This window comes from Coccidioides immitis (assembly GCF_000149335.2).
Source record: "Coccidioides immitis RS genomic scaffold supercont3.1, whole genome shotgun sequence".
NCBI classification, from domain to species: Eukaryota; Fungi; Ascomycota; class Eurotiomycetes; order Onygenales; family Onygenaceae; genus Coccidioides; species Coccidioides immitis.
The window spans coordinates 116,053-132,316 of NW_004504310.1; the positions used below are offsets into that span (position 1 = coordinate 116,053).

Genomic DNA, 16,264 nt, shown 5'->3' on the forward strand with positions numbered 1-16,264 from the left:
ATTTAATGAGAAATTGGATCAAATTCCTACAAATTCACTAACTGAAGCTGAATATATTGAACTCCCAGAGAAGTGCAAGTATATAGATTTATTGAATGGCTGGCAACACAAGCTACTAGCTTATCTTGTGAAAAAGAAGCCAGAAATCATGAAGAAGCTTGCAGACAGTAAATTAGAGACTTTAGAGCTCACATACCTGGGCAAAGAGCAAGAAATTCTCTCAGATACTACAGAGAAACAAGAGACAAATGAAGCTGAGCTTCCAGTGCTCAGTATGTGTACAGATATACTAAAATCCATTACTGAAGCCAAACACTCTGAAGAGTAGCTTTATTGAAAGAAGACTCTAGATGTTGAAGTCTCCAAATTACAAGAGAAAGATATCTGAATTCTAGTCAAGAAGAAACCCCAAATGCAGATTCTCTCTGGCAAATGAGTATTCAATAGAAAGCTCAACAATATGGGTAGCACAGTACAATTCAAAGCTTATTGAGTCATATGTGAATTCAAACAGCAAGAAGACATTCACTACAAGAAGATCTATACAGCAGTTGTTAGTAAATCTACAATAAGAGTCTTTTTTACTATCTCAACAGTCAAGAACTGAAAGATCAGAGTCTTTGACTTTGTGACAGCCTTTCTAAATGAAACTCTTCCAGAGAATGAATATGTATATATTTAACTATCCACTGGATTCAAGCACAGGCAGGGTAACCTAGTAGGACTCTTATGTCAGAGACTCTACAGATTGAAGCAAGCTGCTAGACTTTAATATCAAGCAGCTACTGACTATCTGAAATCTTTAGAATTCCAGATCTCTCCATATGATGTGGGGTTACTCTACCACAAGAGAAAGTGAATCTACCTAACTCTATACATCAACAACTGCTGTATAATGGGACCCAATGAAGCTGAGATAGAATGGCTTATTGAGAAGCTTCAGAAACACTTTGAGATCAAGAAGATTACAGAACAAGATCATTATCTAGACATGTAGATTCAAAAGCAGCCAAATGGAGATCTTTTTGTGAATCAGCAACAGTATATTGAGAATCTGCTGATCAAATATGAAATGGAAAACTGCAAATCTTCCAAAACACTAATAAAGAAAGAAATAAGCATTGAATTTATACCAGATCAGATTCTTAAAGATGAAGTTGATGAGCAGGCTATACCTACAAATTACAGAAAAGATCTGGGCTCTCTACAGTTTCTAGTTATATATACAAGACTGGATATTGCATTTGCAGTCAATTATCTGGTGAGATTTAACAGCAGACTTAATAGAGAAAGCTGAGCAGTGTTCAAGCAGATTCTATACTATCTCAAGAGCACAAAATCAAAAGAAATAGTCTTCAAAAAAGATATAAATTCTGAAGACTTGAAACCAGCAGTCAGTTTGAATTCTGACTGAGCTGGAGCTGACCCTGTGTACAAATCCACCAGTGGCTACATTATTACCATGAATGGAGCTTCAATATCATAGAGATCACAGTGCCAGATATCTGTCTTGAAATCAATGACTGAAACAGAGTATTTGGCAGCTAGTGAAGCTGCTTGTAAACTAGTTTGGATTAACAATCTGTTAATAGACACCAGAATGATTAGCAAAGACTCAGCAAAGCTAAGAAGCTTAAAATTAAGTATTGACAACAAGAAAGCAGTTGACTTAGCCAAAGCTGAAGCTATAATGTAAAGAGCATACCATATTGAGATTTGACACTATGTGCTAAGAGACTGGGTTTAAAAGAATAAAATCTTAATTAAGTATGTTGGAACCAATACAAATAAAGCTGACAGACTTACAAAGAATCTTGCAATAGATCTCTACACTTAATTTGTAAGCATGATAGAGATGACAAGTTGATACAGGAAAATATAGAGGTTTATCAGTAAAGCCAGTGAAAATACAGTATTGTGATGAAATGAAGCTAAGTCTAAAGAAGAAATAAATCTGGATTCTGTAATTAATTTTTATTGTGAATTTGAGAGATTTGGAAGCTTTGAATCTTTATGACTCTTGCTTACTACTGGAGCTCATTGCATGGGGGGGTGTTAGATAATCCAACCAGCACCTCGCTCATGTGACCCACATAGATTAGCTGAGATTCCCCTTTAGGTAGCTTAGTGAATGACAAGCATACAAGTCCTGCATCAGGTTATAGCCCTTTGCACTGAAGAGCAAGCATATAAGATTGATTTACAGCTCAATTGGATATTGAAGCTTACAATCAACATCCTGAACAGTTATTCTTGTGAATAACAAGGTTTTACAAGCACAAGAGAGAGCATACATTGAGATAGACACCTCCTATACATGCAATCTCTGTAGCTTTCTAGCACTAAGCTGGGGAGTAAGTTAAACCCTGTAGCTTTCTGGCACACAACCAGAGAGTGAGTGAAATGCTTGCTAAACACACCTAGCAAGCAAATCAAGCACCTGGCAACACCAAAGCCATGGTGAACTATACAGACAAATCAGAGCACCAAACTCCTGATCAGAAGGCTTCAACAAACCTCTCTACATCTCAAACCAAGCTTAGACAGTCAAGTAGGCTCAGAGACAGCCTGCCAAACAACAAGCAGAAGCCTAGAGAGAAGAGTGAACTCCAAATGTTGCATAGAATGATGCTGAATCAACAGAAGATAATGCAAAAGCAACAGAAGTTAATGCAAAGATAACAGAAAACAGTACAACAGCTGGCACAGCAAGTGAACCTTCTATCAGATCAAGCAAGCACCACAAACACACCTGCAATGATGCAGGAGAATCTAGAGCACAAAGCTTAACAAGAAGAAGAAGAGAACCAAAAAATAGACTCTGATGAGAAACTAGAAGAATATGTCAGCAATCTTATAGACACAAATACACAAATCAGCAGAGCAATCACCCAATTCACAAAGATCACAAAGACAGTGAAGAAGCCTATAACCCTGGCTGGAGCCAGTAACTATCTAGCATGGAGCAAAGCCATTCTAAAGGTAGCTCATCAAGTAGATGTTGAGAAGATTATCCTGGAAAGACAAGAGACTTCACTACAGCCAGAGCACTTGAAGATTTCACAATACTAGAATGTTCAGAATAATTAGCTATATAGTCTAATCAACAGCACAATATCTGCACAAGCCAGAGAATACTTCAAGAAATCAGATAGTCTTAGTGCTTACAAACTCTGGAAAGCTGTAAGAACAGCCTTTCAAGAGAGACCTGAGATACAGCAGGAAAGTCTACTTACAGAGTTAGTAAGAATGACACCACAATTCACTGGCTCAGAAAGAAATTATATAGAGAGATTTCTAGCAATCCATGGGAAATTTGAGAGATTAGGGTTCAAACAACTGGACCACACTCTACATGATATCTTGAAGATGAATATTACATTCTAATGGAGAGAGTTCATACAGAACCAATTTGATATGGCATGCCAGAGCAGAACAAACCTATCAGAGAAGAATTTGAAAGACCTACTGAAGAATATCCTCCACTGGATCTCCAAGAAAGATCAGAGAAAAGACAGATCTATAAAGTCAAATACAAATACAACAAGCTCAGATTCCTAAAAGTCTTACAAAAATACAAACTCCAAATCCAATCCAGAGAAGAGCTCACTACAGAACTGGAACTGCTATATTTGTGGCAAACCTGGCCATTTGGCTAAATTTTGCAAATCTAACAAGAATTCAAAGCCTAATAAGCCTAAAGAAGACTCTAAAGGCAAAGGCAAGAAAATAACTACAGTTGCAACAGACAAGATCTATTCAGTTCATAAAGTAGCCTTCTCTATAAAAGAAGCACACAAATCCACAGACAAATGAATTCTTGACTCTGGAGCCAGATTCCACATGACCTCACATACAGATCTAGTTCAAATGAACCCAAAGAGCCATGCAACACAACTACTTATGGTGAACAGTTTGAAATTAGTCACCAGAGAATTTGGCATGGCCAGTATCCAAACTGACAATGGAGAATTAAGCATTAGAGGGGTTAGAATTGTGTCTGACCTCCAGATTAATCTCATAAGCTTTGGGAAGCTTATACAAGACAGCTTTACAGTGGAACAGCTTTATATTAATGGAGAACATGTTTTTCTACTAGAATCAGCAGATAAAATACAGAGCTTCAAAGCTGTGCTTAACAAGAATGATATTCTAGTTCTACAAATGCCTAGAATATGCAATTTACTGACATATGTGTTTCCAGTACCTACAAAACTTCTAGAGCCCTGCTATGTAACAGCAACTCTAGAGAATAAAGATAATGTGCTTTTGGCACCAAATCACCTGGCAAAGACACCAGAAATCAAGAAGGATATGATGGCCAATTGGCACAAATGCTGGAGGCATCTCAATGCCCATGATATAGCTATTCTAGCTAGAGATCTGAGAATAACAATGTGAATAAAGGGAGTAAAGAAGCTAGAGTTCTGTAAAATCTGTGCTAAAGCTAAGCAAGCTTGCAATCCATTTAAATCTAGAACATGCTCTACAAAGCCTGGAGCTAAAATTTTTATTGATATTGCAGGTGGTGGCTGTATTCTATCTACAGACTCTGATTCTCCAAGCTACAGTGGAGTGAAGTATTTTCTACTTATAATGGATGATGCCACACAATACAGGTAGATCTATCTCCTGAAGAAGTGGGTAGAAGCTCCAGAATCTCTAAAGAACTGGATCAATATGATTGAAGTGTCTACCAAACAAAAGATCAGCACTATACTGTCTGATGGAGCTCCTGAATTGACAAGTTAACAACTGGCTGAATTCTACAAAAGCAAGGGTATACAACAGAAGATTACATACCCATATACATCTTAACAAGATGAAATAAGTGAATGAGGAATATGACTTCTTTGCAAGTGAACAAGAAGCATACTTATAGACTCAGAACTACTCAATAAGTTATAGAGTGAAGCTCTTGCCACAGTCTCCATGATGGTGAATCTATTACCTATCTTAGTGCCTCTATATGGATGCAAGAACACAAAGCTGTTGACACCCTTTGAAGCCTGGACAGATCACCAACTCTATTGCAGATGGGTCCATAGGTGAGGATGTGACACCTGCATGAAGATTTTGAACAAATTCTCAAAGCTTCAACCTAGGTCCAAGAAGATCAAATTTGTAGGATATTGTGGCATGCACATCTACAGGCTTTGGGACCCAGAAACAAACAGTATAATGATCTTGTGAGATGTTATATTTGATGAGAAATTGGATCAAATCCCTACAAATTCACTAACCAAAGCCAAATACATTGAACTCCCAGAGAAGTACAATTACATAGATTCATTGAATGGCTGGCAACACAAGCTACTAGCTTATCTTGCAAAGGAGAAGCCAGAAATCATGAAGAAGCTTGTGGACAGCAAATTAGAGACTTTAGAGCCCACATACCTGGGTAAAGAGCAAGAAATTCTCTCAGATACTATGGAGGAAGAAGAGACAAATGGAGCTGAGCTTTCAGTGCTCAGTATGTGTACAGATATACCAAAATCCATCACCAAAGCCAAATGCTCTAAAGAGTGGCTTTATTGGAAGAAGGCTCTAGATGTTGAAGTCTCCAAATTACAAGAGAAAGGCATCTGGATTCTAGTTGAGAAGGAACCTGAAATGCAGATTCTCTCTGGCAAATGAGTATTTGATAGGAAGCTCAACAACATGGGTGGTACAGTATGATTCAAAGCTTATTGGGTTGTATGTGGATTCAAACAGCAAGAAGACATTCACTACAAGAAGATCTACACAGCAGTTGTTAGTGGACCTACAATAAGAGCCTTCTTTGCTATCTCAACAGCCAAGAACTGGAAGGTTAGCATCTTTGACTTTATGATAGCCTTTCTAAATGGAACTCTTTCAGAGGACAAACATGTATACATTCAACTACCCACTGGATTCAAGCACAGGCAGGGTAATCTAGTAGGGCTCTTACACCAGGAACTCTACAGGTTGAAACAAGCTGCTAGACTTTGATATCAAGCAGCTACTGACTATCTGAAATCTCTAGGATTCCAGATCTCTCCATATGATGTGGAATTACTCTACCACAAGAGAAAGCAAATCTATCTAACTCTACATATCAACAACTGCCATATAATGGGACCCAATGAAGCTGAAATAGAATGGCTCATCAAGAAGCTTCAGAAATGCTTCAAGATCAAGAAGATTACAGAACAAGACCATTATCTAGATATGCAGGTTCAAAAGCAGTCAAATGGAGATCTTTTTGTAAATCAGAAACAGTATATCAAGAATCTACTAACTGAATATAGAATGGAAGACTGTAAATCTTTCAAAATGCTAATGAAAAAAGAAATAAGCATTAAATTCACACTAGATCAGACTCTCAAAAATGGAGTTGACAAGCAGACTATGCCTACAAATTACAGGAAAGATCTGGGCTCTCTACAGTTTCTAGTTATGTGTACAAGGCTGGATATTGCATTCACAGTCAATTATCTGGTGAGATTCAACAGCAGACTTAATAGGGAAAGCTGGGCAGCATTCAAGCAGATTCTACACTATCTCAAGAGCACAAAATTAAAAGAAATAGTCTTCAAAAGAGATATGAATTCTGAAGACTTGAAACTGGCAGCCAGTTCAGATTCTGACTGAACTGGAGCTAATCCTGCATACAAATCTACCAGCAGCTACATTATTACCATGAATAGAGCTCCAATATTGTGAAGATCACAGCACCAGACATCTGTCTTGAAATCAACAATCAAAGTGGAGTATTTGGCAGCTAGTGAAGCTGCTTGTGAACTAGTTTGGATCAACAACCTGTTGATAGATGCTGGGGTGATTAGTGAAGGCTCAGCAAAGCTAAGAAGCTCAAAATTAAGTGTTGACAACAAGAGAGTGGTTGACTTAGCCAAAGCTGAAGCTATAACATGAAGAGCACACCATATTGAGATTCAGCACCATATGCTAAGAGACTGAATTCAAAAGAATGAAATCTCAATTGAGCATGTTGGAACTGATGTAAATAAAGCTGACAGGCTCATGAAGACTCTTACAATGGATTCCTACACTCAATTTATGAGTGCAATAGGGGTGACAAGTTGATACAGGAAAATATGGAGGTTTATCAGTAAAGCCAGCAAAAATACAGTATTGTAGCAAAACAGAGCTAAGTCTAAAGAAGAAATAAATCTGGATTCTGTAATTAATTTTTATTGCAGATTTGAGAGATTTGGAAGCTTTGGATCTTTGTGGCTCTCACTTGCTGCTGGAGCTTGTTGCATGGGGGGGTGTTAGATAATCCAACCAGCACCTCGCTCACGTGACCCACATAGATTAGCTGAGATTCCCCTTTAGGTAGCTTAGTGAATGACAAGCATACAAGTCCTCCATCATCCATCATTTAGGGCTTCGCCCCGGAACAACCTTCCGCCGGTCCGCCAGCTCAGTCCGCAGGGGGTTGCAGTCCTCACATCCATCACATCTGCATACCAGTGGACATATTCAGGGTTATCTTTGGATTTACAGAGCAGCTTCTTCAATTCCATCCTTACCAGCTCTCACCACAGCAGCTAGCTTGCTACATTGCTGCTTTGGAGGATTATAATGGGGATTCTGGCTATGAAAACAACCAGAATGAAGGACATTTCAGACAAAAGAAAATCTTTGTTACAGAGATAAGAGAGCATAACATGCTTAAGAGACTCTCTGAGTTACTAGACAGCAGAATGACTGCCTTGAGTCATGAAGCTTGACTTGTCTCTTTTCCAGGGGTACGCCTAGGAAGCAGGGATTGCTACTCGTAGTAGTACTCCGTATAGCACTATGGAAAAAATATAACGAATAGTTATGCCTCAGGGAAGATAAAAAAGTCCGGCTTTAAGTGAAGAAATGTGGTGCCCGACAAATTGCCCTGCGCCGTCCTCGAACCGCAACAACTCAACAACTCAACAACCGGCACACAGCACCTCCTCACTCCCCCCATGGACATCTACGTCTCCCAACTAAGCATCCACCTCGACCCGGCACACTGGGGTCCCAACGCAGCCGAATTCAACCCCTCCCGCTGGATCGACACGTCCTCCTCGTCAGATCAAATCATCACCCCAGCAAAGGGCACCTACGTGTCCTGGTCCGGCGGCCCACAGATCTGTCCCGGGGTGAAAATGTCGCAGGTCGAATTCGTCGCGACGATGGCGACGTTGTTCCGGTCCGCGCGGTGCGAGCCGCTGCCAACAGTGGGGATTGAGGATGCTGAGATGCTGAGGGAGAGGCTGAGGCAGTTGGCGTGGGATTCGGTTAGCAAATTGACGTTGCAGATGCGCGATCCGGGGCGTGTGCAGTTGCGGTGGGTGCCGATGGAGGACTGATCAGATAGTATTACTACCAGATGAACGTAGTATAAATTCAAGATTCTATCAAGCTGGAGTGAGTTCTTGCAGAATAGGTGGACTCAATGAGCAGAAATTTAGATATTAACCTTGTAAACGAAACGAAATACTTTGCTAAACCTGATAAAAACTTCGTAGGAAGGCAGTGAGTAAGTTTGGGTATATTCGGGGGTACCGTGAAGAGTAGCATATCGAAAGGACACATCATATCAACAGCGCTTGAAATCCACGTGTAAGACGCTGTAGGTTCCGTTCACTTAGGTTGCCGCGTCGGAACTTGGTGAAAACATCATAGATGAAGAAGTCATCGTCACCCTCATCAACATGTGTATGGTCGCCATCGCCACGGCTATCGGCGCCGTTGTTGCAGTTGTCACCATTATTGGATCCGTTTTCACCTTTATGCTCTGTAGAGGATTTAACAGGGGCCGTCCTCGACGTAATCTCCTCAAAGATCCTCCGAACAATAGCGTGCGTACAAACAGGGTCTGTAGCGGCGATGTAGAGGTTGCGGAGGACCAGGGAGTTGGCTGCCATCCTTTTCGACGCGGCAGGGAATTCCAATATCTTCTCGATGAGCTTCTGATATATCTTGCGGTAGTGCTCAAGCTCCCTCGGTGAGTTTTCATGGTTATTCTGGCAGTCCGATCCAGGCGTAGCGCTTTCATCGAATGTGTAAGTTACCGGATTCCAGTCACGCGTTAACCAGCTTGGATATACCTCATTTCCTAGACAGCGAGGTACCGTGCTCACCCCATCCCAATCGATGAGTGAACGTAGGCTGCCGTCGTCGGACACGAGGACGTTCTGAATATCGAAATCAGGGTGGGAGAGAACAAAATCCGTCTTCTCTCCACTTTGCGTCTCGGGAAAGGCTAGGTCAATGAACAAACGAAGCACACTGTAGACTCCAAGACTGTACTCATCCGGGGGTGGTTCGCGCCTGTCAAGCATGCAGGTAAACCACGATTTTGCGCTGCGGAAGGGCCCAACGGAACAGAAGATTGTGGAATCATCATCATCATCATCGTCCTGCCCCAGCATGGCTTGGATATCCAGCATCTTCATCGGCCCGATGCAGCATGGACCGTCATTATGATCGAAGAGTATCTCCCCAGCCTCGTCGAAGACAAACTTGCCGAGCTCTAACATTGCTCGCGCCACGCCATCCAACGCACGACAGCGACGTTTTTCGAGTACCTCGGGGTCGACATTTTGATCGAACCAAATTTCGTACAATGGGCGGCCGTCGACATATTCCATCAGGATAAAGGGACAGTGGAGCTCGTTGTTTAGGGTATCGTCGAAATGATACACGGTTGGAACGGGTGCTTTGGTTTTCCTTTGGATTAAACGCATCGTCAGTGCTTCAGACCGGAGGGCGCGGGCAGAAACGGCGTCAAAGGCGTCGGGATAACCATTAGCGGGGACTTTGAGGAGCCAGTGCACCCCATCGTCGAACTCGAGCTTGAAGAGAATATGATAAGTGCCGGAGAGAGGGTCAGGGACGACGCGACAGGACGAGTCAGCAGCGACGGCATCTCCATAGCGAATCTTCAAGGCAAACGCTGGTAGGTTTTGCAGTTGTAGGATCTTGCGGACTTGGTCGAACTGGGCCAAATGCTCGCTGTCCGAGCACTGAGAAGCAGTGTCGCTTCTAGTAGTAGTACCTGAGACCGTCATGTTGATGTTATTGAGGTGACTGTGAAGTGACTCCTGATGGGGGGAAAAAGGAAAAAAAGAGAAGCTGACAAGACTGGTTGGGGTCAGGTTTATGATGGCATGCAGGCCGAGTACTTTGAGCAATGTCTGTTTGTTTGCTGCTTGCTATACTCCCGTAGTTGCCGCCATGACCAAACTTTGAGGAAACGTTTGAAGAGGAACAAATATGTGCAGGTACCATTATCTTCTGAATTGTATTTTGTACATCCTGCCTATAGTTGTTAAGTACCTACCGGTACATGCCTACCCAAGATACTTCTTACGCACGGAGACTAGCATTTGCTGATACCACAGGTAGAAATCTCTAATACTAGTTTGCTCTCAACAAAACATTATGGCAGCAATAATGACGATGATGATTCAATTCAGTCTTTGACATGGAATAGCGGATAGGTGCCTCTTTTGGACGCCAAACAAACAATACTAGTATTATTTCACCCAGCCCTGGGGGTTGATTGCCCCAGCACAACACTGAATCTGCCACTTCTTCAATGGGTTAGGCAACAATTTACTCCATATTTGTTTTGCGATTATCATGGGAGCTCACCTGACACGGAACGAGGCTACCAGCCATATTAGGTGTCGTATCTCTGACTCGCGGATGCCGTTGTTGTGCAATTAAGTCGCCCAGGGCCAGGAGAGGTATGCGTTGGGATTGCTATCAGGGTCAACAAGTTGTTTGTTCAACAGAATTGCGCCTGATGCGTTAGTAGAATAATGCTTGTCAATGGTCTGCAAACCCAGGGATTGGCCCAACATGAGGTCAAAACTCATTATAAAAGCTGCGTTCCCTTGCAGTTGAACTTGAGGCATTCTAGCAATAGCAGCAGCAGAACTCATACAAGCAGCTTTTCAAGGATCTCCTTATTCGCCTCACGGTGATCAATTCCAACTTTTCGACTTCGCCTCTTGCTCAAGAATTCAACTTCTTCACCATGCCCCAGAAGAAGAAAGGCGGGCATCACTGGTACGTCCTGAGTACTGATAAATCGGTCCCGAGGAACTTGCTAACTCTGCCAGTGCCTATTGTGGGAAAGTATTTACCACCAATTGCCGCAGAAAAGAGCACATGATCCCATGTCCAAGACATCCCAACATTTACATGCTACCGGGCAGGGAATGCGAAACTTGCGCCATCGAGCGTCAGATGGCCGAAAAAAGGGCGGCAGAAGAAGCCGCGAAAAACAAAGACAAGAAGTGACAAGGGCCTCTCGGCGGTTGTCTGGGATCCAAACGAAGTCCGTCGTTTACCATGATGTTTCGGGTTCCCTATGCAGAAATTGGGCGGGAGCAGGAACGGATTTGGGCTTTGTGGAAGGGGGACTGATTTGCAATGGCAAATCGAGATATTGCATCAAGATGTTCTGGTGGATGGTGTTTGGCCCTGGCCTCTTATCTGAGCAAGAAAAAACTTCCTTGCTCTCAGTTTTTGTTCATGGTGATGTCTATCGATCCAAACCAATACGTCTACTTACCTATGTAAGTAGAGTTAGTGGTCTTGCCAGAATACACGACTGAAATACTGCATACTCGTAGTCATCCATGTCATCCGTGCTACAAGGAGCAGGCGCTTTGATGGCAAACAAAGAGCCATGGAAGAGCCCACAAACAATCGCAGTGTCTTAGGAGAAAGTCTCAAGAAAAACTGACGGAAGAACGTACTCGAAATGGAGATATGTTTACAACCCCTAACGCCGGCCTGTTTTCTGTTGACGCGTCGTTTATGATTCGCGCATCGGACGCGTCTCGCGCCGACTCTCCGCGGCCGGAGCGTCTTGGCAGCGGAGCGGAACAGGCAGATGTCAACATCAAGCATCGATAGGGATAAACAAACAAAATGAAGAGCTGCTGCGGACGGCGCAGAAAAGGATGTAAAAGGGACCTGAGAGCCCAGGTTGGACTACTAACCTTTCAAGCAGTCAATCATCAGCAACTTTCTATTGGACTCCGGCCCTCTATGGTGACATCCAGCAGCCCCCAAAAACGTTGAAGACAAAATTAATTCTGAAGAAATCTCTGTAACTTCGTACAAAACTTTATTTATTATTTAGCAGTAAACAATCAACCAGCGAGTCGCCAAGCCGGGTTCGGCCGTCCGCCCAGATCTGGTATAGCCCCGTTCCGGCAGGTCACCTGACACCTGCCGAGGTCACCTTCCCCAAACCTGTCCGCGCACCCTAACCCCTTTTGGGCTTAGCGCGCACATGACCTCATGTGATCACTCTTGGTCTACTCTTTTCTGCTGCGAAGCTCTATCTCACTGTAAGAGATGAGATCTCACTAGTCTCTTTTGTAGCAGCATAATGAAGCTTAGTTTTCCATGCTCCAACAGATTATGAGCTTTTTCACTGCATAGTCATTCTTCTTATCTTCTAAATTGGATAGAAAAGCAATTATAAAATGAAGAGGAATTCAATTTTATTTTTTCTGGCAATCAGTTCACTCAAACAAGTTATTTATAAGCCTTACTTATATAATTCCTATTCTCTTTATCTAAAAAGTTAAGTATAAATTCAGCCTTTCTCTATCTCTCTTTCTAATCATCAAGAAGAGCAAAAAAACTAATCAAATACATTATCAAATCTCTAGATTTCTTTAAAGAGAGTCTGTTTCTCTAGCTACAATGTTATCTTCAGATTTAAAGGCCCAATTATTGGAATATTTAAGCTAATAACTGGCTATCTAAGATGCATGAACAAGCAGTCAAAGATAATTACATTAAGTCTTCAATATAGCTACTTAAAAATAGCTGCTTAAAGAGCTGTTCTCAAAAAAAGTAAATCAGAAGCTCTAATTTCTAGATTTTACAACATCAAGACTATATTAGATCTTCACCATGATTTTTTAAGTGGCATAGTTGCTGCTGTTCAGCAGGTTATCAAAAACACAAGTTACAACAACAATTCTTTGAATTCTTCTTCTTCTTCTCTCTACAGCTATAAAAAGCCTTGAATTCAATTCTCAAATACACCATAATATTTGAATCTTCTTGAATACAGAAGAGATATCTTCTAACATCAGATAACTAGAGTATAAAAGTACTGTTCAGTCTATAGTAAAAGATGCTATATAAAGAGGAATAGTGTTGTGTGTGATGGGAACCTTTCTGGATTCTTTGAGATTTGAAGAGTATCAAAGAGCTTCAGAAGATTAATAACAGATTGGGTAGTGATCAATAGTCCAATGGTGCTCTGGTTGAGTGGCCAGTCTTGCTCTGATGACAAAGAGTTTCCATGCAGGTATATCAGAGTCAGGGCAAGACTATTGTGCCTTCCCAAGAGTAGTGGGATTAGGTACAATTGTATAGTATCACAAGACTTTAATAGTATGGAAAGTAATCAAAATATGAGAGTATCTGACTCAAAGATATCTATAAGATAGATAAGAAGATTGATCACAATAAACAAGTTTATTAGATCTCTGGTAATAAGTGTTCTTATATATATAATACTCTTCTGGTGATACTTGTGATACTTTTTCCTAGATTGCTTATACTGTAATATCACAATATGTAATACTCTCTTTCTTATATCTTGTCTTGCTTGTATCACTTTCTGGTTATATAACTTTCTATCTTAAGATTTCTCCACAACAGTTTGTAACTCTGTCTTGTTAGATCTTGTTCAATCATTCTGTCTCTTCAGCTACTGTGCCACAAGATTTATAATATTATCTTCTTCTTTCACAGTGTGTTGTCCCCAACCACTCTGCTTTTTTTTTCTGAAATATAAAAGAGTGTTTTTTTCTTCTTATGTCTTCTTGTATTCTTTCTTCTTAAGTAAGTATCTTCATGACTTAACTATGGCTTCCAAATCTGCCATTCACAAGAATGCTTTAATCACTAATATTAAAAAATCAGGCTTTATTATGATCTTCTCTTGTGTTTGTTGTTTCTCTCTTAACAAGACATGCATTATGTTCTCTTGTTCTTCTTGATATAGTGTATGCATGTGTTTCAGTTATTTGTGTGTCTGTAACAATGGTTCTTCTACTGAGAACTGGTGTTCTCTTAAAAAAGCTCAGAAGAAGCTAGCATTGGAGAAATGCTAAGTTCTTGAGAAACAGATTTATATTTTCTCAAAACTTCTTTATCTTCAAAAACAAGAGTCTCTTCTTAAATATTGTAGTAGTAATATGATAGTTCAGGGTCTTTCTTCTTTGAAGAAATTGGAGCACCTGGAAGAGAAAGAGCAGAAAAGAGTAACTGAGCAGGCAGAGATTTAGAATTTGCTTGCTTTATTAAATAATCTTTCTTCTTCAGACTTGCTTCTAGTTGTTTCTGATTTCTTCATTAATGCTTTACTGAGTGAGAGTGTTGTTGATGATACATCTTAACAATCATCTGAATATTTCTGAGATTTTTTGTTGATTCCCAGATGTTTTCTGAGGTATTGTATCTTTTTCATTTTACTAAGTAGTGAAGTTTCTCACTAATCTTCTGATGATCTAGTATCTGTTTGACTTCATATTCTTGTTCTTTATTGATCTCTGTGGGCATTTCTTTGATATGTAGTGGTGCTTTTTCCAATAATAAGACATGAAATATTGGGTGTATTCTTATCTTCTTGAGTAGCTGGAGTTTGTAGTTGACTTTTCTGATCTGCTTTGTGATTTTGTATGGTCTTAATTTTTTGAAATTGAGTTTTTTACTTGGTCATCTGGTTTTGATATTCTATTGAATTAGAAATACTTTTTCCCTCTTTTTCAAAATTGATGCCTTCTGGCATCTTCTGTTATAGTAGTGCTTTATTGTTATGAAACTTGTGGCACGGCAGCCAAAGACACAAAATGATTAAATGAAACCTGACAAGATGAAGTTATGAACTGTTGTGGAGAAACCTTAAGATGGGAAGTCATGTGACCAGGAAGTAATACAAGTGAGATGAGATATAAGAAAGAAAGTATCATATATTGTGATACTATAACACAAACAATCTGAAAGAAAGTATTGTGAGTATCATCAGAAAAGCATCATGTATATAAGAATGCTTATTATCAGAGATCTGATGCACTTGTTTATTATGATTAATCTTCTTATCTATCTTACAGATATCTTTGAATCAGATACTTTCATATCTTGATTACTTTCCATATCACTAAAGTCTTGTAATACTGTATAATTGTACCTGATTCTGCTACTTTTGAGAAGATATAATAGTCTTGCCCTGACTCTAATATACCTGCACAGAAACTCTTTGTTATCAGAGCAAGACTGCCCACTCAACTGAAGCATTATTAAATTATTGATCACTATCTTCAATCTGTTATTGTTCTCTTTAAGCTCTTTGATACTCTTAAGATCTCAAAGAATCCAGAGAGATTTCCAGTTACAAAACTCAAAAACATACACAACATATTAACTACTTCTGACTCAGAAGAGAATACATCTGAGACTTCAGAGATTATATACAAAGAAAGAACTTTCTGTATCATATCAAGTATAAAGATATGAACCCCCACTTCATGTCAAGATCTAATAAAGTATAGAAACTATGTCTGCATTCAAAGCACCAGCTGTCAATACTCAAGATCTTATAAATAGAATCTTGCAGCTTGAACAGATTACTAAGAAACTTGAAGAGCAGAACTGTAAATTGAAACATCATAATAAGCAGCTTGAGGTCCAGGTTATAGCCATCTTATCTACTGAACAACAGGAAAAGAAAGATAAAGTCAAAGTCAATCCACTAGAACTCTTCAAGAGTGAATGAGAAAAATTACAAGCTTTCTTGGAACAACTGCACATCTACATAAATATAAAAGGCAAAGAACTCAGTAATAATAAGAACAAGATAATAATAGCAGCATTATATTTTTGCAGAGCAGTATTTGATTGGTTCAACATCTATCTGCAGAATTATTACAAAAAAGATAAAGTTAATCAGAACAATAATATGCTTAAGATTATTGACAGTTATGACATCTTTATTCAGATATTGAAAACCACTTTCAGAGAAGTTGAAGAATGAAACACAGCAGCCCAGCAGTTACACCACATATAACAAAAGACATCATCACAAGACTATACTATAAGATTCCAGCAAGTCTCTGTTAACACTGATTGAGACAATAAAGCCTTAGCTGACACTTACTACTAAGAACTATTCACTAAGATCAAAAATAAAATAGCATAATTGGAGAAACAACTACATACCCTGACCAGAATAATCAAAATAGCAGTCAGAATT

General features: G+C 40.0%; 5 protein-coding genes across 5 annotated transcripts; 3 read left to right on the forward strand and 2 right to left on the reverse strand.

Annotated features, from left to right (window-relative positions):
* The first annotated feature begins 7,612 nt into the window (after positions 1-7,612).
* CIMG_10420 (uncharacterized protein) lies at positions 7,613-8,698 on the forward strand. The gene has a single exon (XM_001249257.2). The coding sequence runs from the start codon at positions 7,947-7,949 to the stop codon at positions 8,331-8,333; it is 387 nt and encodes a 128-aa protein (XP_001249258.1). The 5' UTR covers positions 7,613-7,946; the 3' UTR covers positions 8,334-8,698.
* CIMG_10419 (uncharacterized protein) lies at positions 7,613-10,080 on the reverse strand. The gene is made up of 2 exons (XM_001249256.2): positions 8,444-10,080; positions 7,613-8,378 (listed from the first exon to the last, which is right to left on the reverse strand). The coding sequence occupies exon 1, from the start codon at positions 10,035-10,037 to the stop codon at positions 8,559-8,561; it is 1,479 nt and encodes a 492-aa protein (XP_001249257.1). The 5' UTR covers positions 10,038-10,080; the 3' UTR covers positions 7,613-8,378; positions 8,444-8,558.
* A 425-nt stretch (positions 10,081-10,505) lies between these two features.
* CIMG_12571 (uncharacterized protein) lies at positions 10,506-11,038 on the reverse strand (the record flags this gene model as incomplete). The annotated part of the gene is made up of 3 exons (XM_004445469.1): positions 10,506-10,553; positions 10,624-10,734; positions 10,919-11,038. 3 exons carry the CDS (start codon positions 11,036-11,038, stop codon positions 10,506-10,508), a joined length of 279 nt encoding a protein of 92 aa, XP_004445526.1.
* Positions 11,039-11,409: 371 nt separating this feature from the next.
* CIMG_12551 (uncharacterized protein) lies at positions 11,410-11,898 on the forward strand (the record flags this gene model as incomplete). Its single annotated transcript, XM_004445470.1, has 2 exons — positions 11,410-11,555; positions 11,703-11,898. 2 exons carry the CDS (start codon positions 11,410-11,412, stop codon positions 11,896-11,898), a joined length of 342 nt encoding a protein of 113 aa, XP_004445527.1.
* A 3,670-nt stretch (positions 11,899-15,568) lies between these two features.
* CIMG_12572 (uncharacterized protein) lies at positions 15,569-16,045 on the forward strand (the record flags this gene model as incomplete). The annotated part of the gene is made up of 2 exons (XM_004445471.1): positions 15,569-15,779; positions 15,948-16,045. 2 exons carry the CDS (start codon positions 15,569-15,571, stop codon positions 16,043-16,045), a joined length of 309 nt encoding a protein of 102 aa, XP_004445528.1.
* Positions 16,046-16,264: the final 219 nt, after the last annotated feature.